Source organism: Bos taurus, chromosome 11 (genome assembly GCF_002263795.3).
Source record: "Bos taurus isolate L1 Dominette 01449 registration number 42190680 breed Hereford chromosome 11, ARS-UCD2.0, whole genome shotgun sequence".
Taxonomy (NCBI): Eukaryota; Metazoa; Chordata; class Mammalia; order Artiodactyla; family Bovidae; genus Bos; species Bos taurus.
In genome coordinates, this window is record NC_037338.1 from 69,929,242 (window position 1) to 69,956,687 (window position 27,446).

Sequence of the window (27,446 nt, forward strand, 5' to 3'; positions counted from 1 at the left end):
TCCAGTGAACCACTTGTTATAAACACAGCCATTATCCAGGTTCTGTGATAACTGCTCAAGAGAGAAGAGAGAGACTGGAGATATAGCCCTGACTTCACAGGGCTATAGAAATGGCCTGCACTTTTGAACTGTCACTCCCAGGACTGTGAACAGGAATGCCAGATCATTCTTTCTAGCTAAGTCACTTCTAGACTTCTTAGCCTGTTACTCATAGAGGGGTATGATTAAGAGCAGTGGTTAAGAGGCATGAGTAAGAGCTTGGGAGGCACGTAGGACTATTAGATCCTAGGAAAATCAGTTAAGATCTCTGTGACTCAGTTTCCTCTAAAACTAGAGTTTAAAATATTTACCTTGCAGAGAGTAAAGGAAGTAACACTATTTAAACACCATTCTGAGAAAACACGGCGTGACTGCGGTCTGAAATATTTGTTATAGCTGAATCGCAACTCTGCAAGAACGCGAGCCACTTCCACCCTCCCTCTTAACCCCCCAAATTCTCACTCCGACCTCCGCACCATTTTATCCTGTGTGGATGATGGGATCACCAGGTTCTCCAGGAATGCGTTCAAATAATGGAAGGGTCAAATAAGACTCTGTCTAAGGGCCCTAATCCAAGCCCAGAGTTGGCAGTGTCACTCTGCCCCTCCCTTCTGCCCGTCCCCTGGCCTCCAGTTTTATTCCAGAACTGCTTTTTCCGAAGTCGGATTCGTTTACTTCTCTAAATGCTAAATTAGAATACTTGATTACAAAGGCCTCTTCCAGTCCTACTATTTATCTGATACACGCTCCTGTTCACACAGAAGCGACATAGGGCAGGGAATCTGTCAGAGGTGGAGCGAGAGAGGGAAGAGGGGTGGAGGGAGGCTAGGGCGGGCTTTGTGCTTTTCTCAATGAAAGCGGGGGGGCTCTCTGCAGATTTGCATAAGAGTCGACCTCGCCTCACCATTGGCTGGCGGGTGAGCGGAGCGGGGCGGGGCGGGGCTGCGTGGGCCCAGCCGCGGTGAGGAGTTGGCGTTCGAACCCCGCCCCCGCCTCGGCCCGGCCCCTTCTAGGCGCGCGCTCGCGGCTCCGCCAGCTGCAAGTGGCGGGCCAACAGGCAGATGCGATAGAGCGGCTCCCGGGGCTGCAGCGGCAGTAGCAGCTGGCACCCTGGCTGCCGCGGCCCAGAGGGTCGCGGGGCACAGAGGCGACTTCCGGCCACCTTCTGCCCAGCCACTGAAGCCGCAGGAGCTGCCGATGAGTGAGGAGGGGGCAGCAAGATTTCGGGCTTTTGGTCCCTGAATGCTTTCACTCCGCTTCTGCCGCCGGGGCCGCTTTGGTGCCTGAGAACTCTGAGACCAGACGCGGGAGGATAGCAAGGACGATGTAAACTTGAACGGCGGCGGCCTGAGCCTCTGCTTCGCAACGCGACGGCTCGATTCAGGTCCAGAAGTTCAGCTAGTAGTGCAGTTCAAAGACCTCCCGCTGCGGAGGGTCGAGGGAGGGTGCGCGAGAAAACAGCTGGTGCCCTCGTTTCCCTAATAGACGCGGAAGAGGAGCTCAGAAGAGCCGAAAGCAGCTCAGGAGGCGGCCGGGACACCAAATACCAGCTCGGAGCCACCGTTCCCGGCACAAAAGTTGCAAAGGGTTGGAGGCCGCTCAAGAGTGGATAGACCACAGCTCAGGCCGCGAGGGGCAGGAGAGGACGGTACCTAATTGCCATCTCCCGTCAACCATAGTAGTCTCTCTCATTCCAAAGCGCGGCGATCAACGGACGGGGGCGCGGCATTCTGCGCGGCGCGCGAGAGGCATAGGGTCCCAGCTGCTGAGCCCTTCGCGCTTCAGGGTCTCTTGACACGCCCCTGAGCTTCCAGTCCTGTTTTATTGAGATTCCTGCTCTCCTCCTTGCAGTTGGAGGAAAGGAAATCTAGTGCACGGACAGTCCCCCGATATCTGGTGGAACGAGCCTGTCAGGACCAACGACTGTTAGGAACCCCTTCTCATCTGAGGGGGAGCGGAGGGTGAGTCTGGATCCCGGGGAGTCGAAGCTCTAGCATTAACAGTCATCCTTTGGCGGGATGGGAGCCATAGGGCTTCTGTGGCTGCTGGTATTGCTGCTGCTTTCACCGGCAGCCTCAGGCTTCGGGACTGGGATCGAGACCGGCCAGCGCATGGGCTCTCCGGCCATAGGGCCGGCCCTGCAGCCCCGGGAGCCGCTTAGCTACTCGCGTCTGCAGAGGAAGAGCCTGGCGGTGGACTTTGTGGTGCCCTCGCTTTTTCGCGTCTACGCCCGGGACCTGCTGCTGCCGCCGCCGTCCCCCTCGGAGCCAAGGGCTGGCCGGCTGGAGGCGCGCGGCTCGCTGGCTCTCGACTGCGCCCCACTGCTTAGGCTGGTGGGGCCACCACCCGGGGTCTCGTGGACAGCAGGCGCCAGCTCTCCCACCCCGGCTCAAGCACGGGCGCTGTCCAGGGTGCTGAAGGGAGGCTCAATTCGCAAGCTTCGGCGCGCCAAGCAGCTGGTGCTGGAGCTTGGAGAGGAGGCGATCCTAGAGGGCTGCGTCGGGCCTCCAGAGGAGGCGACTACGGGGCTGCTTCAGTTCAACCTTACTGATCTGTTCAGCTGGTGGATTCGACACGGCGAAGGGCGGCTGAGGATCCGCTTGATGCCGGAGAAGAAGGTGTCTGAAGTGGGCAGAGAGGGAAGACTGTCCGCCGCGATCCGCGCCTCCCAGCCCCGCCTTCTCTTCCAGATCTTTGGGACCGGTGAGCAGCTCCCGCCTGAGTGGTTCGGGATTTGTTTGCTGTTGTTGTTGTTGTTGTTGTTGTTTTAACACATATCAATTTACAGCCACTGTCAACTAACCCCGATTTCCAAAACCTCAGCCCATGGTTCTTAGCTCTTTTTTCTTCCTCAAACCTCCTTCCCCAGTTAGACTATATTTACTCCTTGAACGCAGTTACTCCCCAAGGGACTCTCCCTTCCTTCTCAGCAACCATGTCGCGGGGGAAAAAGTTTCCTGTTCTTGATAGAATGACTCTACTGACAGGCACAGGGTTGCAGCCAAGATTGGATGTCCTTTATTTGGGGCTCCTAGGACAGTTGAAATCCCTCTATTACTTTTGCATTCTGAGAGCTTAGTTCTAGATTTCAGCTGTTACCTTTCTTTCTTTCCCTTTGTTACTCTTCCTGGCCTCCACAAATTTGGGGAATGTGATATACTTTCTCAGGGAATATAGAACTCCTTATTATTGAATCCCACCCAGCTATCCTCTTCAAATGTTGACTTACCTAGGAATGGCCTCTTCTTCATTAATTCATTCTGCTCTCCACCTAATCCCAGTTCCTGTCCACTCACAGACTCTTGTTCTTTCTCTCGGATGTATTGGGAGAGCCCCAGAGGAACTAAGGGACAGGTGACAGGGGAATGGAGGGAGATGTGGAGAGAGGGAGCAAAGTAGCCAAGATTGTTTTCCTTTGGGGGAGTCACTCTGAAGCCAGGAAGAGACAGTAGTTGATTTCCCTTTCTCTCCCTGCCCCCAGTTCCTTCACTGCAGTTCTTAGCTTGAGTATCTGTGTTAGCAGATCTGAATGCCTGTTTCTGGAAGGCCCATTTCTCTGCAGATCTCGCTGCTGGAGACTCCTGAAATGAGGTTTATATTTCATTTACTCTCATTTTCTTCCCATATTCACTGAGTTGGGGTTGTGTATTTAGGCACTTACTTCTAAGTCTTCCTATAATATCCTTTAACTGGGAAAACCAGGTGGTTTTGAATGGATGTTTCTTTTGTAAGACCATTGGGGAAAGTCTTGTGAATAAAATATAAAATGTAAATGAATGAGAAAGCACAGAAGAGAAAGCATGCCTTTTAAATGCCTACACTAATTTCATTGAGTAAAACCCGGCATCTTTTCTATCATTCTCGTTGTCAGAAATAAATGAAATTCTCATGCTCCACTGGTTACTAATGTCTCTGTATTAATAGGATGGAAAGCATTGGAAAAAAGCCTAATATAGAGCTACAAGTATCTCCCATGTTTGTCCCAACACACACACACACACACACACACACACACACACACACACACTCCCACATATACCCAGTAGTTTCATGAAGGGATATTCTGAAGCTGAGGTTTCTCAGTCATTGCAGAGAAAATACACTGGTATGTGATCCCCATGGAAATCAGAGTCTGGATACATATTTCAGCATTAGCGCTAGTGGTATTGGCACCTAAAATGACCCCTTTATGTTCAGTGTTGGAATTTATACTAGCCTGTGGCAAGAGACAAGATCTGATGAATTTGATAGTGCTTTCTGTGAACTGAGATAGAGACCAATACTGTTGTCTCGCTACAGATACTTTTGTAAAGAACAGCTGTGCTTTAATGTTGTCTTGGCTTCCATGGTTTATACATGCAACATTCCCTTTTAGTGCCTAATGTTTGTGTAATGGATATAAAAATTACTTCTCTGGGAATGCAGATTTTCTCCCACTTTCATGTCTCTGAGCATCTCTGAAACTTTCCTATCATTTTTTGTTATATAGGCAGGCCCTAGCAGTCTAGATGCTGATGGTATAGGCAAAGGGGTCCTTTCTACAGCTCTGAACTTACCTACTATAAACAAGCAGGTTGCTTGAAGTTATCACTGGTGCCTCTGGGGAGTCACACACTTAATGCTTTTGAAGAATATACTCCAGTCAAACATTTGATGAGGAGTTGGAGCTTCTGAGTGAGGGAGTTTCATGTAGAGATTAGTGTGCTCTGGGAGCTGCTCTGCTACTGGTTGTAGGGAAGCACAGTGAACATCCCAAATCCTCCCTCAGCAACACAGTCCATTTGGCAGCAGGACGAAGCCCTTATGCATCATTTGACACATCTAGCAATGCTAGTTTTAGAAAGAGCCAGGATTCTGCCATTAAAAGGCTAGAAATTTTAGCCAAGCATTTTTCAGCAGTATTGGGATCAAATGATTATTGATGGGATCAAATAAGACACTAAGTGTAACTGGATGAGCTCCCCATGACCTCCAGGGAGACAGACAGCTTATTGAAAACCACTTCAGGCCTTGTGGTGATCACACTTGGAACAGGCTGGACTCTCCTGCTCTGAGACATATGCTGTCTGCAGTTAGGCAGCTGGCCATGCAGGACTAGGTTCTCGCCTTATCACTGCTTCCTCAGCCTCATTTAGATACAGTCTCTACTGCAGACTTCCTGTGGAGGGACTGGGCACACCCTTCTGTATCATGTTTTATGTTTGGGGCAATATATATTATTGTGGTTTCATTCATTTTCTTTTTATCAAATTTTCTTGTATCAAAATTGAAGTTTAGGTTCTCACACTTGGAACAATTAGTCACACTTGGACTAATTATGCTATTTATCATGTTTGAGGAAATGGATTTATTCTTTTTATATAGACTCTGACTTACAGAAAAGGCATTTAACTGTTGTGTGACATAGGATCTTCAATTAGTCACACTTGGACTAATTATGCTATTTATCATGTTTGAGGAAATGGATTTATTCTTTTTATATAGACTCTGACTTACAGAAAAGGCATTTAACTGTTGTGTGACATAGGATCTTCAATTAAGTGAAGAAAAATAGGCACAGCTCAGTAAATTTCTCCCTGTTTCTGCCTGAGTAACTGATGGTCTAATCTAGAGGGGAATGGTCTTGCTGGTGGGCTGTCTGTGGGGAAGAAAGTGGAGAGGATGGGTCTTCTGCCAACCCTTGTTTTGAGAGGCCTGGGGTAGCCCATTTGTCTCAGACTAAAGGTAGGGTACCAAACCTGAACAGACCATGACTAGGAATGTGGTAAAAAATGGAAAAGCACCTAGTTAGAACAAAGCAATACCTTCATATCACTTGCAGTTTGGGCTATCTGAGAGAACAAAAGGATGTCTGAGAGACATTAACATGGTGTTTCTTTGAGGGTTATTGTGAATTCATAAATGGGATCAACATATGAAAAGTCGGAAGTAGTTCTCCAGAACACCCATTCATTGAAAAGAGGTACAGAGAGTTACTGGGACTATACAAATGGTGTGCCCTATCTTGGGACAGCCCAAACCTCAAAAATGATGTCTGCCTGGAGGCTACCACATTGCCCATAGCTCTACTTTGTAACCTGTTGTGTAAATGTCTGGACATCTTGCTTCTGCCGTCCTCCAGGCAGAAGCCTAGAGGATAATGATCTGTGGGATAAGAGGGCTTGTTTCACTGTTAATACCTGCCTTCTCATTCCAGGAAAGGGGATATATGACTTGGGACTTTATATGTACTATGGAGAGGCTTAAGCAATTTAGAGTAGGTATATACAATGCAATATTCCTGACCCTTGACCTCACATATCTGTTAGTCCCTTCCTATTTCATTTCTGGAAAGGGCAAAGAGAGGGAAGGAAGATAGTAAATTGGAGCTCCCAGAAGGGATATCAGTTATTGGAGGTGAATTGGGAGAGTTGGAGTTAGTCCAGAGAAGAGCAGAGAGCTGATTTAAGAGTTGAATGGACTGATTTAAGACAAAAGATGAAAAAAATTAAATATATATGGCTGGGCTAAGTGGTGATGAAGGGGAAGCCATGGTAACAATCTACAAATCTCTGAAGAGGGAGAGTGGCAGTGAAGGGGAAGAGTTATTTAGTGTGGCCCACAGAAGTAATAGGATGAGACTTGCAGAAGGAAACTTCAGGTTAGATATCAGGGAAACCTTATTTTCTGAAATTGATATTCCTCTGACTATGGAATGGAATTCCAAAGGAGCAAAAGAGTAAGGTGAGATGTGGGTCAGACAAGCCACAGCATTCATAATTAATCAGTTCTATATTTTCAAATGTTGAGAAGCTGCAGAAGACAGAAGAGCTGGGATGGAGAACAGCATCAGGAGTTGGGTTTTTTGGGATGCAGTTCTGGAGAGCCTCTGGGTTTTGATGTTACCAGGGGGAAGAGAAAATAATTGCATACGTATCTTTGAAGTTTGTGGGAAGTGCTTACAAGAACATTGTTGGTATCTTGAAAATACTATTTTGAAATTAATGAGTTTATTCTTCTTTATCCCTAGATTAAACAAGAATGTTCTCTGAGGTTTTTGTATATTCACTAGAGGGAGTCACACTCACCCAGAACTATACATTAAAGATATATTTATTCATGTGTGTGGCATCAAGTCATTGGGCAAGACAAAAGGTACTTGGATCTTGAGAAGATGAGATCAGTTCTAGATTTGGTGAACTCTTACTGGCTACTGAAAACCCTTTGAAATGCTGAGAATATATACAGCTATTTGAAAAATGCACTTCTTCTGAATCCTATTGATCCTTTCACAAATTTACAAAAGAGAAAGAAGGTTCATGAGGGGTTTTATGAGGAATGTGGGAGGAGAGTAGTATCATGAATAAAAATGAAAGCTTTTATAAGGCAGTTTGTCTGCAGACGGTAAAGAGGGACTGGCCTGTGGGTAGGAGAAAAGAAGGAGAGTTGTGTGAGCAAAAGTTGCAGCTTATTGCCACTCTCAGAATTACTGCCTGACAACACTTCATAGAAATTTGCCCATCCTGATTTGGAAAGGATATTTTGCTTTTTAAAATAATCATTATTAATGTCCTATTACAGTTGTATAGGACTTTATAATTTATAAATCATTTTAACATTTGTCATTTTTACCAATCATACAGTAGGAAGGGCAAATATTTGCTTTATTTTGTAAGTAGAGTAATTGAAATCCAGAAGTTTGATAACATTGTTTCAAGGTCATTTAGGTAGAAAGTTTTAGACCTGAAAACTTTCATTCATATGTTGAAAGGTTATGACTTGCTAAAGGATATATTAGAATACTGACTGGGACCACATATCCTGCCTTCAAATCAGAGCTCTTTCCACTAAGGGAATCATCTCAAGGTGCATACTATAAATAACCAAGACATGTAAATAGACAAAAAGCTTTACGTTATCTTTTTCAGAAGGTCGTATAATAAATATTTGGTGGGCAATAGCCATGACTTGGAAAAAAAAGATTTCTTAAAATCTTTAAGGCCTGGTTTGATCATTTGAAAATGGTTGTAGTAAATAGTTCCTATCTCAAGATCATGTCCCGAATATTAAATTAGGTGATGCATGTAAATCTTAGGGCTTTCCTGATGGCTCAGTGGGTAAAGAATCTGCCTTCAGTGTGGGAGACCTGTTTTCAATCCCTGGATTGGGAAGATCCCCTGGAGGAGGGCATGGCAACCCACTCCAGTATTCTTGCCTGAAGAATCCCCATGGACAAGTGGGCTGCAGTCCATGGGGTCTTGAAGAATCAGACATGACTGAGCGACAAAGCATGGCACATGCAAATCTTAATCCAAAACCTGAAACATCATAAACTGCTCCATCAATATGCACAATTATATTTTTTCCTAGAAGCAGCACCACTCCAGCATCTGGTTGTGCAGGTTGTGTACTCTGCAATTACAAGGGTTCCATATACATTTTAGCCTATTTGAATGGTGCCGTCTGGACTTGTGCAGTCCTTGTGTGTGGCAATACGTGGCAGCCCTGGCAGCAATTGTGATGCTGTGTGTTCCCCATACAACTAACTTCTAACTCCTAAGAGATGAGAGGTGAGATCCAGAGGAAATGGGGAGTGACCAGGATGACAGTTTCTATTATTCCATCACGGAAGACCTGTCTTTGCCAGAAATGTAGATGAAAAGAGGTGTTGAGGTGCGGCATTTACTTTGACTTCCCTGGTGGCTCAGATGGTAAAGCATCTGTCTACAAAGCGGGAGACCTGGGTTCGAGCCCTGGGTTGGGAAGATACCCTGGAGAAGGAAATGGCAATCCACTCCAGTACTATTGCCTGGAAAATCCCATGGACAGAGGAGCCTGGTATGCTACAGTCTATGGGGTCACAAAGAGTCAGACACGACTGAGCAACTTCACTTCACATTATCTTCTTATAGGCCTTTTGACCTTGGATTCAGTCCAGAGAATCAAGTGGCATATTTACAATCCGATTCTTTTTTTTTTTTGTCTAGAAATAAACAAAGTCTTAACTTTGTGAAAGTAAGGAAATGAATGCTGAGAAAGAAAAAGATAGAGGCATTATAGAGCAGTAGTTTTCAGATGGTGGATCTTCTCTCAGAATGATCTGTGCAGTCCAGGCCTTACCATGTCCGTAGACATGCTGGACCACTGGCCTCTGGCAACTCCTTTATTGTAATTAGCTGGAGCTGTGCCCTTCCTGTACATTTCTAGCCTCATCATTCATTGTCAGATGTATACTGTGGTTAGTCGCTCAGTCATGTCTGACTCTTTTTGACGCCATGGGCTGTAGCCCACAGGCACTTCTGTCCATGGGGATTTTCCAGGCAAGAATACTGGAGTGGGTTTCTATGCCTACCTCCAGGAGATTTTCCAACCCAGGGATCAAGCTCAGGTCTCCCACATTGCAGATGGATTCTTTACCATCTCAACCACCAGGGAAGCCCCCCATTGTCAGATGCAGTTCAGTTCAGTTCAGTTCAGCCACTCAATCATGTCTGACTCTTTGCAACCCCATGAACCTCAGCACGGCATGCCTCCCTGTCCATCACCAACTCCCGGAGTCAACCCAAACCCATGTCTATTGAGTCAGTGATGCCATACAACCATCTCATTCTCTGTCATCCCCTTCTCCTCCTGCCTTCAGTTTTTCCCAGCATCAGCGTCTTTTCAAATGAGTCAATTCTTGGCATGAGATGGCCAAAGTATTGGAGTTTCAGCTTCAACATCAGTCCCTCCAGTGAACACTCAGGACTGATCTCCTTTAGGATGGACTGGTTAGATCTTGCAGTCCAAGGGACTCTCAAATGTCTTCTCCAACACCACAGTTCAAAAGCCTCAATTCTTCTGCACTCAGCTTTCTTTATAATCCAACTCTCACATCCATACATGACTACTGGAAAAACCATAGCCTTGACTAGAAGGACCTTCATTGGCAAAGTAATGTCTGCTTTTTAATATGCTGTCTAGGTTGGTCATAATTTTCCTTCCAAGGAGCAAGCTTCTTTTCATTTCATGGCTGCAGTCAGCATCTGCAGTGATTTTGGAGCCCAGAAAAATAAAGTCAGCAACTGTTTCCTCTGTTTGCCGATCTATTTGCCATGAAGTCATGGGACCAGATGCCATGGAGAGATGCGAAGTCCTAAGTGGTTAATGGACATGAGCCCATGAAAAGCAATTAAATCTTTGAAATTTCATGGAGACACAGAACCCAGGGACTTGAATGGGAGGCTGTCTTAGAAAATTCAGTTCAGTTCAGTTCAGTCACTCAGTTGTGTCCAACTCTTTGCGAACCCATGAATTGCAGCATGCCAGGCCTCCCTGTCCATCACCAACTCCCGAAGTTTACCCAAACTCATGTCCATCGAGTCGGTGATGCCATCCAGCCATCTCATCCTCTGCTGTCCCCTTCTCCTCCTGCCCTCAATCTCTCCCAGCATCAGAGTCTTTTCCAATGAGTCAGCTCTTCGCATGAGGTGGCCAAAGTACTGGAGTTTCAGCTTTAGCATCATTCCTTCCAAAGAACACCCAGGGCTGATCTCCTTTATAATGGACTAGTTGGATCTCCTTGCAGTCCAAGGGACTCTCAAGAGTCTTCTCCAACACCACAGTTCAAAACCATCAGTTCTTTGGCATTCAGCTTTCTTCACAGTCCAACTCTCACAACCATATATAACTACTGGAAAAACCATAGCCTTGACTAGATGGACCTTTGTTGGCAAAGTAATGTCTCTGCTTTTTAATATGCTATCTAGGTTGGTCATAACTTTCCGTCCAAGGAGTAAGTGTCTTTTAATTTCATGGCTGCAGTCACCATCTGCAGTGATTTTGGAGCCCAAAAAAATAAAGTCTGACACTGTTTCCACTATTTCCCCATCTATTTCCCATGAACTGATGGGACCAGATGCCATGATCTTAGTTTTCTGAATGTTGAGCTTTCAGCCAACTTTTCACTCTCCTCTTTCACTTTCATCAAGAGGCTTTTTAGTTCCTCTTCACTTTCTGCCATAAGGGTGGTGTCGTCTGCATATCTGAGGTTATTGATATTTCTCCCAGCAATCTTGATTCCAGCTTGTGCTTCTTCCAGCCCAGCATTTCTCATGATGTACTCTGCATAGAAGTTAAATAAGCAGGGTAACAATATACAGCCTTGACATACTCCTTTTCCTATTTGGAACCAGTCTGTTGTTCCATGTTCAGTTCTAACTGTTGCTTTCTGACCTGCATATAGGTTTCTTAAGAGGCAGATCAGGTGGTCTGGTATTCCCATCTCTTTCAGAATTTTCCACAGTTTATTGTGATCCACACAGTCAAAGGCTTTGGCATAGTCAATAAAGCAGAAATAGATGTTTTTCTGGAACTCTCTTGCTTTTTCCATGATCCAGCAGATGTTGGCAATTTGATGTCTGGTTCCTCTGCCTTTTCTAAAACCAGCTTGAACATCAGGAAGTTCACGGTTCACATATTGCTGAAGCCTGGCTTGGAGAATTTTGAGTATTACTTTACTAGCGTGTGAGATGAGTGCAATTGTGCGGTAGTTTGAGCATTATTTGGCATTGCCTTTCTTTGGGATAGGAACGAAAACTGACCTTTTCCAGTCCTGTGGCCACTGCTGAGTTTTCCAAATTTGCTGGCCTATTGAATGCAGCACTTTCACAGCATCATCTTTTAGGATTTGAAATAGCTCAACTGGAATTCCATCACCTCCACTAGCTTTGTTCATAGTGATGCTTTCTTAGGCCCACTTGACTTCACATTCCAGGATGTCTGGCTCTAGGTGAGTGATCACACCATCGTGATTATCTCTGTTGTGAAGATCTTTTTTGTACAGTTCTTCTGTGTATTCTTGCCACCTCTTCTTAATATCTTCTGCTTCTGTTAGGTCCATACCATTTCTGTCCTTTATCGAGCCCATCTTTGCATGAAATGTTCCCTTGGTATCTCTGATTTTCTTGAAGAGATCTCTAGTCTTTCCCATTCTGCTGTTTTCCTCTATTTCTTTGCCTTGATCGCTAAGGAATGCTTTCTTATCTCTTCTTGCTATTCTTTGGAACTCTGCATTCAGATGCTTATATCTTTCCTTTTCTCCTTTTCTTTTCGCTTCTCTTCTTTTCATAGCTATTTGTAAGGTCTCCCCAGACAGCCATTTTGGTTTTTGCATTTCTTTTCCATGGGGATGGTCTTGATCCCTGTCTCCTGTACAATGTCACGAACCTCTGTCCATAGTTCATCAGGCACTCTATGAGATCTAGTCCCTTAAATCTATTTCTCACTTCCACTGTATAATCATAAGGGATTTGATTTAGGTCATTCCTGAATGGTCTAGTGGTTTTCCCTACTTTCTTCAATTTAAGTCTGAATTTGGCAATAAGGAGTTCATGATCTGAGCCACAGTCAGCTCCCAGTCTTGTTTTTGTTGACTGTATAGAGCTTCTCCATCTTTGGCTGCAAAGAATATAATCCATCTGATTTTGGTGTTGAGCATCTGGTGATGTCCATTTGTAGAGTCTTCTCTTGTGTTGTTGGAAGAGGGTGTTTGCTATGATCAGTGCGTTCTCTTGGCAAAACTCTATTAGCCTTTGCCCTGCTTCATTCCGTATTCCAAGGCCAAATTTGCCTGTTACTCCAGGTGTTTCTTGACTTCCTACTTTTGCATTCCAGTCCCCTATAATGAAAAGGACATCTTTTTTGGGTGTTAGTTCTAAAAGGTCTTGTAGGTCTTCATAGAACCGTTCAACTTCAGCTTCTTCAGCATTACTGGTTGGGGCATAGACTTGGATTACCATGATATTGAATGGTTTGCCTTGGAAACGAACGGAGATCATTCTGTCATTTTTGAGGCTGCATCCAAGTACTGCATTTTGGACTCTTTTGTTGACCATGATGGCTACTCCACTTCTTAGATATAATGTTCATCTGAGTTAAATTCACACATTACAGTTCATTTTAGTTTGCTGATTCCTAGAATGTCCACTCTTGCCATCTCCTGTTTGACCACTTCCAATTTGCCTTCATTCATGGACCTAACATTCCAGGTTCCTATGCAATATTGCTCTTTACAGCATCTGACCTTGCTTCTATCACCGGTCACATCCACAACTGGGTATTGTTTTTGCTTTGGCTCCATTCCTTCATTCTTTTTGGAGTTTTCTCCACTGATCTCCTGTAGTATATTGGGCACCTACCGACCTGGGGAGTTCCTCTCAGTATCCTATCATTTTGCTTTTTCATACTGTTCATGGGGTTCTCAAGGCAAGAGTACTGTAGTGGTTTGCCACTCCCTTCTCCAGTGGACCACATTCCTAATTTCTTAGGAAATCACCTTAACCTAAAATAAGTTGCTAAGCATCCACACTGCATTTTATAGATGGTGTTTTTTTGTGAGCCATAGATGAACCACTGCCTCCAAAAGATGCACATTGTTATCATCTCTGCTTGAGAGTAGATGAACATGAGTATTGGTGAGGATGGTTATAGATCCAGGGGTCATGTAGAGAGAATAGCAAATAAGGAGCCCTGTGAATAGCAAGTAAGGAGCCCTGTGAATGCCTTCTTTCTTAGAACCTTTGCTTTGTCCTCCAGTCTAGGGCATGGCTAGTGTTTCTTAACCTAGTAATTACGTGAGTTCTTTCACACAGTCAAGGTGTGAGATTGGAGCAGTTCAAAGCAAGTGTTGGCCTGGTGGTGAGATAGTAAGGAGGTGGGAGGTACCCCATATATTTTTGGGTGAGCCAGATTTCTCAGAATAGCTTTTTTTTTTCTTCAGTAAATATTATGATTAATTTTCCAGCAGAACTGTTCTTAGCTTAGGTCCTTTCCCAGGGAAATTTTATCAAATCCATTTGGTGATACAACATAGACATTCCAGAAAGTGGGAAGCCCAAGAACATGTCAGAAAGAGAGCTCCTTTGGGGCAGATACACCTAACCACATGGTTAATTAAGAGACTTTGTTCCCTGAATCATCCCTTTCTGGCTAAGTGACAGCAGGTGCATGAAGAAGTAGGCAGTCTGAATTCCCTTGAGTAAGGAAAAGGCTAAAGGGTAGGTATGAAAAAAAGTATGAAAGTAAAACAAAGCAAATCTAGGCAAGCTTAAAGGAAATCAGGCAGATAACCAAAGGAAATCAGAAGGAAAATTTAAACCATTGGTTATGGTTTTTTCTCTCACTTATATTTTATTCAGTTTTCATCAGAATATGGATTTGTGAACTTGGGCATGGGTGGAACTTCTTTGTAGATCTTTTTTACATTCTCAGCCCACATAATTAAAATAAATAAATAAATAAATATATATGTATATATTTTCTTGGTGAACAGAACACTGGATTAGGAGCTAGGAGGCCTAGATTCTCTTATGATATTAGCCTTCATTGTATTTGAAATCTTGTGCAATCCCTTAAACACCTTGAGCCTCTGAGTTTTGTTTTCCTAAAGGAGATAACACAGATCTTGTCTTGACTACCTCACGGAGTTGCTGTTGCATTGTATGAGATAACCTATGTGGAAGGCTCTACTCTGGATTATTCAGAAATAAATATGTAAGGAAGTAGAAAAATGAATATATAAGTATCATGACAGGTGCTAAGATTCTACTTCATCCATACATAGTTCCCCCAACCTTTGGCATTCAGAGCAGCTATGCAACATCCCAGACTTTGATGCAGGCCGTAAGGTTCAGTTAACAGCTCAGAAGCATTGAAAAGTGTTTGTAAAGCCCCTTCCCAAGGTTCCTAAAGTGAGGTTGTTTCATTGAAATCAGTTTGCTCAATTTCAGACTTTTCTGGAAATGGATCTCTGGTAGTGGGACATAGGACCTGTGTTTTAGCATCAGAAAATGATTTGTTTTTTAATTGAGGGATGACAAATAAGGTGGATTGAGTCTATTGATTTTGTGTACAGCTTGATGATAATTCACATGTACAGCATCCATATAATCGTCACCCAGATGAAGATACAAAACATTTCTAGCATCCCCAGAAAGTTCCCTCCTGTCCTTTTGCAGTCTGTATTCAACCCCTAACCAAGATAACCATCCTTATCATCCGTATCGTGGGTTGCCATTTCCTTCTCCAGTATCATCAATTAGTTTTGCCTATTTTTGAATTTCATGTAAAATGGAATCATATAGTATATATTATTTTGTGTCTGACTGTTCTTACTCAGCATGATTTATGTAGGATTCATTGGTCATTTTGTGCGCCAACATTCAGTCTTTGTGCGCCAACATTCAGTCTTTCTTTTTCTTAGTTTGCTGTGTTGTATTCCTTTATATGAATATGACACCGTTCATTTATACATTTTCTTATCGAGGAATTGGACTTCTGTAAAGTCAAAAGTAAAAGGTCCTATTCTAAATAATGGGTTGTTGTTGTTCAGTTGCTCAGTCGTGTCCAACTCTTTGCAACACCATGGACTGCAGCACACCATGCTTCCCTGTCCTTCCCTATTTCCCAGAGTTTGCTCAAACTCATGTCCATTGAGTTGATGATGCCATCCAACCATCTCATCCTCTGTCATCCCCTTCTCATGCCCTCAATCTTTCCAAGCACCAAGGTCTTTTCCAATGAGTTGGCTCTTTGCATCAGGTGGCCAAAGTATTCGAGCTTCAGATTAGCATCAGTCCTCCCAAAGAATATTCAGAGTTGATCTCCTTTAGGATTGACTTGTTTGATCTCCTTGCAGTCCAAGCGACTCTCAAGAGTCTTTGCCAGGACCACAGTTCAAAAGTATCAATTCTTCGGTGCTCAGCCTTCTTTATGGTCCAGCTCTCACGTCCATACATGACTTTGGATAAACCATAGTAGAATAAGTAAAAGATCTGGGATTGAAGCCCTCCTATACCATTTATTGGCCCAAGGCTACTTATTTTCTTCTTTGAATTTTGGTTTTTCTTATTTGTAAAGTGAGAAAAATAATACCCATCTCCTGAGTTACTGTGAGAATAGGATAAGGCATATAGAAAGTCCTGACACACAGTTGGTATTCAACAAGTATTAGTTTTTTACCCCAGTTCTTGATTGCATTTCTTCCATTGGTGGCCAGAATGGATGCTTCAAAAGCTTCCTAAAGTAGGGAAAGGGAGCCCTGTTACAAGTGAGGTCATTAACTCAAAGAGGGAAAAGTAGCAACCAAGGACTATGTAATAAATTGTGCATAATAACTCTTAATAATTTCATTTTAAATAAAATAATTTAAATAAAACGCAAATATTTCTTGTACTCAGTCTTAAATTTAACAAAATATTCAAATAATAAATCAAATTTTCAAAATTCTTTGGTCTTACATTCAAGTGAGTTAAAGAAAAGAGAAAGAGTTTAGAGGGGACAGAAAAAAGTGGGCAGGAGCACAACTATATTTATATAAAGAAAGATAAAAATGAGAATGACAGAGATATAAGTGGGAAAACAGAGAGGAATGTGTAAGAAGAGGTAACCGAGGAAAACAGAAGACAGGGATTATTTTCTGGATATGGAGATGCATAGATGTAGTAAAGGAAGCCAAGAGTGACAGAGAATAGGGGTTGGGGAGGGAAGGACGTGAGAAGGAACACTTGATTATTTTTGGCCTGGAAGGATTATTTTTGACCTTGTATCTGAACCTATGACCAACATTATATAATGGTTATTTTCAATTTTATTGAAATAGAATTCACATACAATAAAATGCACCTATTTTAAGTGTTTTGTTTGATAAATGTGTACACCTGTGTAACCACCTTCCTAATTAGTATACAGAACATTCCTAAACCCCCGAGGGTCTTCCTTGACCTTTTGCAATGAACCCAGTACTTCCTGCTCTAGGCAATATCTGATTTGATTTCTATTGCAATAGATTTGTTTTGTCTGTTCTGTGGATGAAAACATACAGTATATTCTTTTGTATCTGACTTCTTTCACTTAGAATTCTAATGCTTTTAAGATTTTTTGTGTGTAGTTGGTATGTATTATAATAGTAGTTTGTTTCTTTTTATTCATCTCATTGTATGAACAGACAGTTGATTCTTGAACAATTTGAGTGTGAACTTAGAGGGGGTCCACTTATGTGTGGATTTGTTCAACAACAAATACTACACAGTCCACAGTTGGCTGAATCCACTGATGTGGAACAGCTGGTATGGAGGAATTAAACCCTGTATTGGAAGGGCCAAATAAAAATTATATGCAAGTTTTCAACTGCAAGGATTGTAGGTATCCCTAACTTCTGCATTGTTTAAGGGTCAACAATTTGTTTATCCATTCATCTGTTCATGGACATTTAGATTGTTTCCAGTTTGGGTCACTCATGACTAAAGCTGTTACGAACATTGTGTATATAATTCACTTTGTGGACATACGTTATAAATTATCTTAAATCCATTATAGAATTGTTGGATTGTGTGGTGAATGCATGTTTAACATTATTAGAAATTGAAAAAACATTTTCCCAAGGTATATGTACTGTATTTTGCTCCTGTCAGTAATGTATGAGAGTTCTACTTGGCTCTATCCACATCCCTCAAAATATTTGGCATTGCCAGTGTGTGGTGGCACCTCATTGTGCTTTTGATTTGTATTTCTAGGTATTGGTTATCTAACATTGCATAGGAAATCACCCCCAAAGTTAGTGGTTCAAAATAATGATAAATATCTTTTATAGTTCCTATGAATTAGGAATTTGGAAACAGTTGACTTGGTGATTTTTGCATGGAGTCTCTCATGAGCTATCAGCCAAAACTGTAGGCATCCTAAAGCTTGACTGCGGTTGCAGGATTTACTTACAAGGTGCTTTACTCACATGACTGGCTGGCTGATGCTGGCTATTGGTGGGGTCTCAGTTCTTCACCAGGTGGTCCTCTCCACAGGATTATTGGAACATCCTTGTGTCCTGGTGTCTGGCTTCCCTCAGACTGAGCATCTATTGAGATGATCGTGTGGTTTTTCTTCTTCTTCTTTGATAAATGTGAACTACAGTATTTAACTTCCAAATGTTGATTTGCTTTAAGTTCCCTGGATAAATCCCACATGGGTATGACTTATCATACTTTTTACATATTGTTGGATCTGCTTCCTAATACCTGGTGAGAATTTCTTCATGTTCATGAAAGTTATTGGTATAGTTTTCTTTTACTATCTTTGACAAGCTTTAGGGTCTAGGTAATCCTGGGATCATAAAATGAGTTGGGAAGTGCTCCCTCTTCTTTTGTTTTTCCTGGAAGAGAATTGTACGTTTTTCTTTCTGGAATTATTTTTGGTAGAATTCGGTACGGATGCCATCTTGGCCTGGTGTAGTCTTTGCTGGAGGGTTTTTAAATACTAAATATATTTATTTAATACTAATTAAAGGATTATTCATATTATCTGTTTATTTTTTAGTGAACTTTGGTCATTTTTATCCTTAAAAAAATTGGTTCATCTAATTTGTTGAATTAAAACAAGTTAGGTTGTTCATAATATTCCCTTATTTATTTATTTTTAATGTTTGTAGGCTCAGTGGTGATGCCCTTTTTTTACTCTTGATGCTGGTAATTTGCATCATCTTTCTCTTTTCTTTTTCATCATTCTGGGTAGAGAATACCAATTTACCACTTCACTGAATTTTAAAGAAATGACCTTTGTGATATTGATTTCTTCTGTTATTTTTCTTATTTAAATTTCACTGATTTCTGCTCTCATTTTATTGTCTTTCTTTCATTTTGTTTGCCTTGGGTTTAATTTGCTCTAATTGTTTCTAGTTTCTTAAGATCATTGATTAAAGATTTTTTTGCCCTCTATTTCAAATATAATCATGTAATGTTAAAATGGAATCCGGTCCCATCACTTCATGGGAAATAGATGGGGAAACAGTGGAAACAGTGTCAGACTTTATTTTTCTGGGCTCCAAAATTACTGCAGATGGTGACTGCAGCCATGAAATTAAAAGATGCTTACTCCTTGGAAGAAAAGTTATGACCAACCTAGAAAGCATATTAAAAAGCAGAGACATTACATTGCCAACAAAGGTTCGTCTAGTCAAGCCTATGGTTTTTCCTGTGGTCATGTATGGATGTGAGAGTTGGACTGTGAAGAAGGCTGAGCACCAAAGAATTGATGCTTTTGAACTGTGGTGTTGGAGAAGACTCTTGAGAGTCCCTTGGACTGCAAAGAGATCCAACCAGTCCATTCTGAAGGAGATCAGACCTGGGCTTTCTTTGGAAGGAATGATCCTAAAGCTGAAACTCCAGTACTTTGGCCACCTCATGAGAAGAGTTGACTCATTGGAAAAGACTCTGATGCTGGGAGGGATTGGGGGCAGGAGGAGAAGGGGACGACAGAGGATGAGATGGCTGGATGGCATCACCGACTCAATGGACATGAGTCTGAGTGAACTCCAGGAGTTGGTGATGGACAGGGAGGCCTGGCATGCTGCAATTCATGGGGTCGCAAAGAGTTGGACACGACTGAGTGACTGAACTGAACTGAATATTCCATTGTGTATATATAGTACAAGTTCTTTATCCGTTCATCTGTCGATGGACATCTAGGTTGCTTCTATGTTCTAGCTTATTGTAAATAGTGCTGCAATGAACAATGGGATACATGTGTCTCTTTCAATTTTGGTTTCCTCAGGGTGTATGCCTAGAGGGAATTGCTGGGTCATGTGGTTTTACGGAGAAGGCAATGGCACCCCACTCCAGTACTTTTGCCTAGAAAATCCCATGGATGGAGGAGCCTGGTAGGCTGCAGTCCATGGGCTTGCTAGAGTCAGACATGACTGAGCGACTTCACTTTCACTTTTCACTTTCATGCTTTGGAGAAGGAAATGGCAACCCACTCCAGTGTTCTTGCCTGGAAAATCCCAGGGACGGGAAGCCTGGTGGGCTGCCGTTTATGGGGTCGCACAGAGTCAGACACGACTAAAGCGACGCAGCAGCAGCATGGTGGTTTTATTCCCAGTTTTTTAAGGAATGTCCATAGCGTCTTCCATAGTGGCTGTATCAATTTACATTCCCACCAACAGTGCAAGAGTGTTCCCTTTTCTCCACACCGTTTCCAGCATTTATTGTTTGTAGACTTTTGGATGAGGGCCATTCTGACTGGTGTGAGGTGATATCTCATTGTAGTTTTGATTTGCATGTCTCTAATAATGAGCAATATTTGTCCTTTTACTTTTAATCTATGTATTTATTTAAAGTGAATTTCTTGTAGAAGACATATTGTTGGATTTTATGTGTCTTTTTAAAATTCAGTCTCACAATGTCTATCATTTACTTGATGTGTTAGACACATATATTTAATGTTATGTTTGATATGGTTGGATTTGGTCTACCATTTGTTATTATTATTTTCTCTTTATGTTTTTTGTTCTTCTATTATCCCTTTCCAGGTTCCTTTTGAGTTATTTGAATATTTTTTTGTTTTAATTTTTGTCTTCATTACATCTTTTTATATTATTATTTTAGTGTTTGCTCTTGGGATTTTATTTATGTTTGGGCTTTCACAGTTTATTTTGAGTTGACATTTTAATACTTCAAGTAAAATATAGATGGCTTACAACTATGTGTAAGGCCTCCCTGATAGCTCAGTTGGTAAAGAATCAGCCTGCAATGCAGGAGACTCCAGTTTGATTCCTGGGTGGGGAAGATCAGCTGGAGAAGGAATAGGCTACTCACTCCAGTATTCTTGGGCTTCCCTTGTGGCTCAACTGGTAAAGAATCTGCCTGCAAATGTGGGTAACCTGGGTTCGGTCCCTGGGTGGGGAAGATCCCCTGGAGAAGGGAAGGGCTACCCACTCCAGTATTCTGGCCTGGAGAATTTCATGGACTGTCATAAAGAGTCAGGTATGACTTAGTGACTTTCACTTTCTACAACTATGTATGTCCATTTGTCTTCCCCCTTAGTGTTACAGTTATCATATATGTTTTATCTACATAACTTAGAATCTTGCTAGACAGCAGTTTTAATTTTTTTTTTCAGCAGTTATTCATATTTTAAATAAGAGGAGAAAACTAGTCCTTCATATTTACTCAGATATGTAGCATTTCTCTTGTTGTTCCATCTTCATTAAAATTCCAATTTTCCCTATTTTATCATTTTCTATCAACCTAAAAAGTTCCCTTTTGCATTTCTTTTAGAGCAGGTCTTCTGGTGACAAATTCTCTTAGTTTTCCCCTTATCTGAGTGTCCTTATTCCATCTTCACTCATAAAGAATATTTTTACTGGGCGCAGAATTCTGGGTGGACATTTTTGATTTGTGTGTTTTTTTTTGTTTTTTGTTTTTTTGCTCTTCAAGAATGATGTTCTTCTCTCCTTCACAGTTTCTGGTGAGAATTCTGTCATTAAATTGTTGTCCCTTATATGTAGCTATTTTTAAGATTTTTCTTTGGTCTTTGGTTTTCAGAAGTTTGATTATGATGAATCTGTGCATGAAGTTTTATTTGATTCTGTCCTCTTTGTGATTTGTTGAGATTCTTGATCTGTAAGTTTATGTCTTTCATGATATTTGATGAGTTTTCAGCCATTATTTCCTTATTTTTTCCCTTGCACCATTATCTTTCTCCTCCTCTCTGGTACTCTAATTGAACAACTATTTGACCTTTTGATACTGTCTCACATGCTCCTGAGGCTCTGCTCAGTTCATTTTTCATTTTTTTTTTTTCTTTTTGTTCTGCAGGTTGGACAGTTTCTATGCTCTGTCTTCAAGTTTAATGAATCTTTACTCTGTTATCTCCATTTTATGATAATTTTTTATTTTAGATATTTTTTTTAGTTTAAATTTTCCATTAAAAGTTTTCTATTTACTTACTGACAACTACCTTTCCATCTATTTTTCAGATATGTATGTTTAACTCATGGAACATAGTTATAATAGCTTCTTTAAAGTCTTTGATAGTTTTAGCATCTTATCATCTTCTTATTGGCATCTGTTGATCATCTTTCTCCTTAAGACTTTGTCCTTTGTTTTGTTGTTGTTCTTTATATATTGAGTAATTTTAGGTTGTTTTCAGGAAAATTTGACTAAATGTTCTTTGGTCTGAGACTTGACTATGGTTTAAAACTTAGTTTTGTCCTTAAGGCCTTTGCTTTAAGTCTGTCCACACGTGTGTTGCTCACAGGTGAGCTGGAACCTGTGGCCAGTTTCTTTACAGAATTTGCATATTTCCTTCTCCATCTCTCTCTTCTTTTAGATTTTCCTTAAATTCACAGTTTTACCCACTTGTACTACTGCAGCACAACTCCTTTAACTAAGGTTGGCTTCAGGCAAAACAAAGAGCTAATAAAGATAACCAGAACAGGGATTCCCTCCACACTCTTAGGCCTGAAGGGGTCCCTTCTCGAGCCCCAGGCCACCCCACCCCCACCTCCAGTTTTCTGGTCTGAATGATAACGATTGTTATAGGATTTCTATTAGAGTTTGGCTGTTGACATCACCAGCCAAGCTAACTCTCCTGAGGACTTATCATGAATTGAGAGAGAAAAAAAAGAATGTCAAAGATACATGTTCTCTGGATCACAATGCCCTTTACCTGGCCTTTTGGCCAGAAAGAAATGATTTCTCCAAGAATCCTTAGGAGTTGCTTTTCCAAGTTTTTCCTTTTCCTTTCTTTCTAAATATTCCTGGTTTTATTTACTTTTCAGAGTCCCTTGATAGTTGTTTTTGTATTTTGTCCAGAGTTTTTGGTTGTCAGCCTCAGGGTAATAAGATTTAGTGGACTTACTCTGTCTTGGCTGCAGGAGAAGTTCCTTGTTCTTTTTTGAATCACTTTACATCTACAATATTTTTCTTTCATCCATTAATATTTAATGTTGTGCCATTCTTCAGTATTAAAATTTGCTCAGATTCTGTTTGCTGAGTATCTTTATTTTGCTTTTATTTCTGAAGATTTTCACTGGATATAATTTTAGGTTGACAGCACTTTAGTATTGTTCTATTGTTACATGGTTTGTCTTGTTTCTGATCAGAAGTCAGATAAATTCTTATCTCTATTTTCCCTTTTGTTCCCCTTCCCATCATCCCATGGTTGCTGTAAGATTTTTTGTTTATCATGGAATTTCCACAGTTTGATTATAATGTGTCTTGTGGTTTCTTTGTGTTTTTCTTGCTTGGGATTTGCTGAGAGACTCTCAATTCTGCAGGTTTATATTTTTCATCATATTTGGAAAATTTTCAAGTAGTTTTTTCTGTTCCCTCTTCCTAAGAATTTAATTATAATTGTTATTACAATTAATGAATTCTCACATTTCATTAAGGGTCTGTTCACTTTTTTCCCAGCCCTGTTTCTCTCCCTACTTTTATCTGGATAGTTTTTTTGCTTGTCTTAGAGTTTGTTCCATTTTCTTGTACAGTGTCTAATTCAATGATAAACCAGCCCATCTAATATATTTTTACTTTAGGTATTATATTTTTTAGCTCTAGAATATCTACTTCCATTTGTGTTTCTTTCCTCATTATGTTTTTAAAAAGTCCTTGAATGTATTAATAATAGCTGCTTTAAATTTCTTTCTGAGGCAGTCTGGTACTATAGAAAAGAGGATAGCCATTAGAATCAGATTTCCTGGGTTCAGATCTTGGCTTTTATATCTGAAAGCTGGATTGATCATTGGCAAGTTGTTTACGAACCGTATGGGGCTTTAGTTTCCTCAAAATGGTACAAAGAGATTATCTCTTAGAGGACTATTTTGAAAATAAATGAGATAATACCTAATGTTAAAACAGTAGTACCTTGCACATAATAAGCACTCAATAAACATTGACTCTCATAATTTTTTAAAGTTTCTTTCTGCTACTTAAATTATTTTGTCGTTTCTGTGTCTGTTTCTATTGATCAGTTTTTCTCTTAGTTAAATGTCACATTTTCTTTCTCTTTGGTATACCTAATAATTTTTTACTGGATGGTACATATTATAAATATTACATTGTTGACTGTATAGATTTTGTTGTCTTCATTTAAAGACTGTTAACTTTTGTTTGCCAGGCAATTAATTTTTCTTGCCCGTCAATTTGATACTTTCAAGGATTATTGTCAAGCTTTGCTAAAGGAGTTTAGAGGAGCCTTTATTCTTCTGTTAAGTTTGTTCTCATCTTAAGGTTTGATCTTTCTAGGGTCTCCATTGAAAGCCTGAAGTGTACAGTGAGGTTCTTCTCTCTGGTTAAAGGAAGGATACGCCCATCTGAGTAGGAAATGGCAACCCACTCCAGTATTCTTGCCTGGAGAATCCCATGGACAGAGGAGCCTGGCAGGCTACAGTCCATGGGGTGGCAAAGGGTCTGACACAACTGAAGTGACTTGACACACATACCCATCTGAATGCAAAGTTCCAAAGAATAGCAAGGAGAGATAACAAAACCTTCTTAAGTGAACAATGCAAAGAAACAGAGGAAATAGAATGGAAAAGACCAGAGATCTCTTCAAAAAATTAGAGTTACAAAGGGAACATTTCATGCAAAAATGGGTACAATAAAGGATAGAAATGGTATGGACCTAACAGAAGCTGAAGATGCCAAGAAGAGGTGGCAAAAATACACAGAAAATACAAAAAAGATCTTAATGACCCGGATAATCACAATGGTATGATTACTCACTTAGAGCCAGACATCCTGGAGTGTGAAGTCAAGTGGTCCTTAGGAAGCATAACTATGAACAAAGCTAGTGGAGGTGATGGAATTCTAGCTGAGCTTTCAAATCCTAAAAGATAATGCTGTTAAAGTGCTGCATTGAATATGCCAGCACATTTGAAAAACTTGGCAGTGGCCACTGGATTGGAAAAGGTCAGTTTTCATTCCAATCTCAAAGAAAGGCAGTGCAAAAGAATGTTCAAACTACTGCACTATTGCACTCATTTCACATGCTAGCAAGGTAATGCTAAAAATCCTTCAAGCTAGGCTTTAAATTATATGAACCGGGAACTTACAGATGTACCAGATGTATAAGCTGGATTTAGAAAAGGCAGAGGAACCAGAGATCAAATTGCCAATGTCTGCTGGATCATAGAAAAAGCAAAGCAATTCCAGAAAAACATCTACTTCTGCCTCATTGACCACACTAAAGCCTTTGCGTGGATCACAGCAAACTGGAAAATTCTTCAAGAGATGGGAATACCAGACCTCTTTGCTACTGCTAAGTAGCTTCAGTCATGTCCGACTCTGTGCAACCCCAGAGACGGCAGCCCAGCAGGCTCCCCCATCCCTGGGATTCTCCAGTCAAGAACACTGGAGTGGGTTGCCATTTCCTTCTCCAAACCCTTTACCTATGTCCTAAGAAACCTGTATGCAGGTCAAAAAGCCACAGTTAGAACCAAACTTGGAACAGTGAACTGGTTCAAAATTGGGAAAGGGATATATCAAGGCTGTATATTGTCACCCTGATTGTTTAAATTATATGCAGAGTACATCATGTGAAATGCTGGGCTGGATGAAGCACAAGCTGGAATCAAGATTGCCGGGAGAAATATCAAAGACTTCAGAGATGCAGATGACACTACCCTAATGGCAGAAAGCAAAGAGAAACTAAAGAGCCTCTTGATGAAAGTGAAAGAGGAGAGCGAAAAAGCTGGCTTAAAACTCAACATTCAAAAAACGAAGATGATGGCATCTGGTCCCATCACTTCATGGCAAATAGATGGGGAAAAAGTGGAAAGGGAGAGATTTTATTTTCTTGAACTCCAAAATTACTGCAGACGGTGACTGCAACCACAAAATGAAAAGACAGTTGTTCCTTGGAAGAAAAGCTATGACAAACCTAGGTAACATATTTAAAAGCATGGACATTACTTTGCTGACAAAGGTGAAGCTGTGGTTTTTCCAGCAGTCATGTATGTATGTGATAGTTGGACCACAAAGAAGGCTGAGTGCCAAAAGAATTGATGCTTTTGAACTGTGGTGCTGGTTAAAACTCTTGAGAGTCCCTTGGACAGCATGGAGATCAAACCAGTCAGTTTTAAAGGAAATCTAGTCCTGAATATTCATTGCAAGGACTGATGCTGACGCTGAAGCTCCAGTACTTTGACCACTTGATGCGAAGAGCTGGCTCATTGGTAAAGACCCTGAACTGGGGGCAGGAGGAGAAGGGGGTGAGAAGATGAGCTGGTTGGAGAGCACTGTAGACTCAAAGGACACGAGTTTAAGCAAACTCTGGGAGATAGTGAAGGAGAGGGAAGCCTGGCATACTGCAGTTCATGGGGTCACAAAGAGTTGGACAGGACTATACAGCTGAACAACAACAACAACAAAGCATTTTCTAATTCAGTGTGAGCTACAGAAGTTGTTCAGATTGCAGTTCCCTCATATGTTCTTTTCCCTTTAGCTATGGGGTCACAAAGAGTCGGACACGACTGAGTGACTGATCTGATTTGATCTGATTGTTTACCCAGCTTTGTGTAATCTCATCCTATGAATACAACTTAATACTCAGCCAGAGACTCAAGGGGACTCCTGTGCAGTTTTATGGAGTGTTTTATGTCTTTCTCTAGATGTCTCTTCTCTGGTCTGCTCCCTGATAATTGAAGCTGCATCAGCTTTCCCAAACTCTGCTATTACCTCAGGCCTGTGAGACCACCATGCTCTACTTGGATTCTTCCTTCCTGTATCAAGGGCCTCCTTGGTGACTCAGATGATGAAGAATCTGCTTGCAATGCAGGAGACCCAAGTTCGATCCCTGTGTCGGGAAGATCCCCTGGAGAAGGGAATGGCTACCTATTCTAGTACTGTTGCCTGGAAAATTCCATGGACAGAGGAGCCTGGTGGGGTATAGTCCATGAGGTTGCAAAGAGTCAGACATGACTGAATGACTAACACTTCAGTTCATTTCCTATTTCAGAGTGTAGTAAATTCCTCCAGGCAGAAAGTCAGGGCAGTGCTAACTAAGACCTCCCACATTTTATTTTTCTTCTTTCAAAGATTATAATTCTTTGCTACTGAGTATCCAAGAAAAATAGTTTTTTCATATATTTTGTCTAATTTTATTGCTTTTTATGACAGAAAGGCTAGTCCAGTGCTTGTTTAGTACTCCATCATGGCTGGGAGTCTGTGTGATGAATTTGGAGATCAGAGTCATAATGGCTTGTCTCTAGAGACACCATATAGGTGTTTGTGAGAGAACTCACCAAATAGAAATCAGACAGAGGGATTCTTTTTTGGATATCTGTAAATTTGGACTTTTGCCTGAGGAAATGCTATTTATTGGTTTGGTTTTTATTGAGCACTTACCGAGTTGAATGAAATACAATCTCTTTCTCCAGGGGAGTTCACAATGAGTTGAGGGGAAAAGGCAGACAAGGCATGCTAATAAATAACTCTAGTGAAAGGTAGCACTCGAATGGTGAACAAATGATGCAAATGGTTGTAGTGGTTCACTGGAGGCTTGGAGAGGTCAGTTCCTGCTGGGGTGATTGGGAGCAGGTTCATTCTGAACCTCCAGATCTCAAAAACCATTCCTTTAAAGTCAGATGAGCTCCAGTTGTTCAGTGTATGATGGGAGTG

General features: G+C 41.4%; 1 protein-coding gene across 1 annotated transcript in view; it reads left to right on the top strand.

Annotated features, from left to right (window-relative positions):
• The first annotated feature begins 1,093 nt into the window (after positions 1–1,093).
• Positions 1,094–27,446, top strand: part of ALK (ALK receptor tyrosine kinase) — a 732,834-nt gene continuing 706,481 nt past the window's right edge. Inside the window, exon 1 of the mRNA XM_024999478.2 lies at positions 1,094–2,742. Within this exon, the coding sequence (XP_024855246.1) occupies positions 2,058–2,742 (685 nt within the window). The 5' untranslated portion in view covers positions 1,094–2,057. The remainder of the gene's footprint in view (positions 2,743–27,446) is intronic.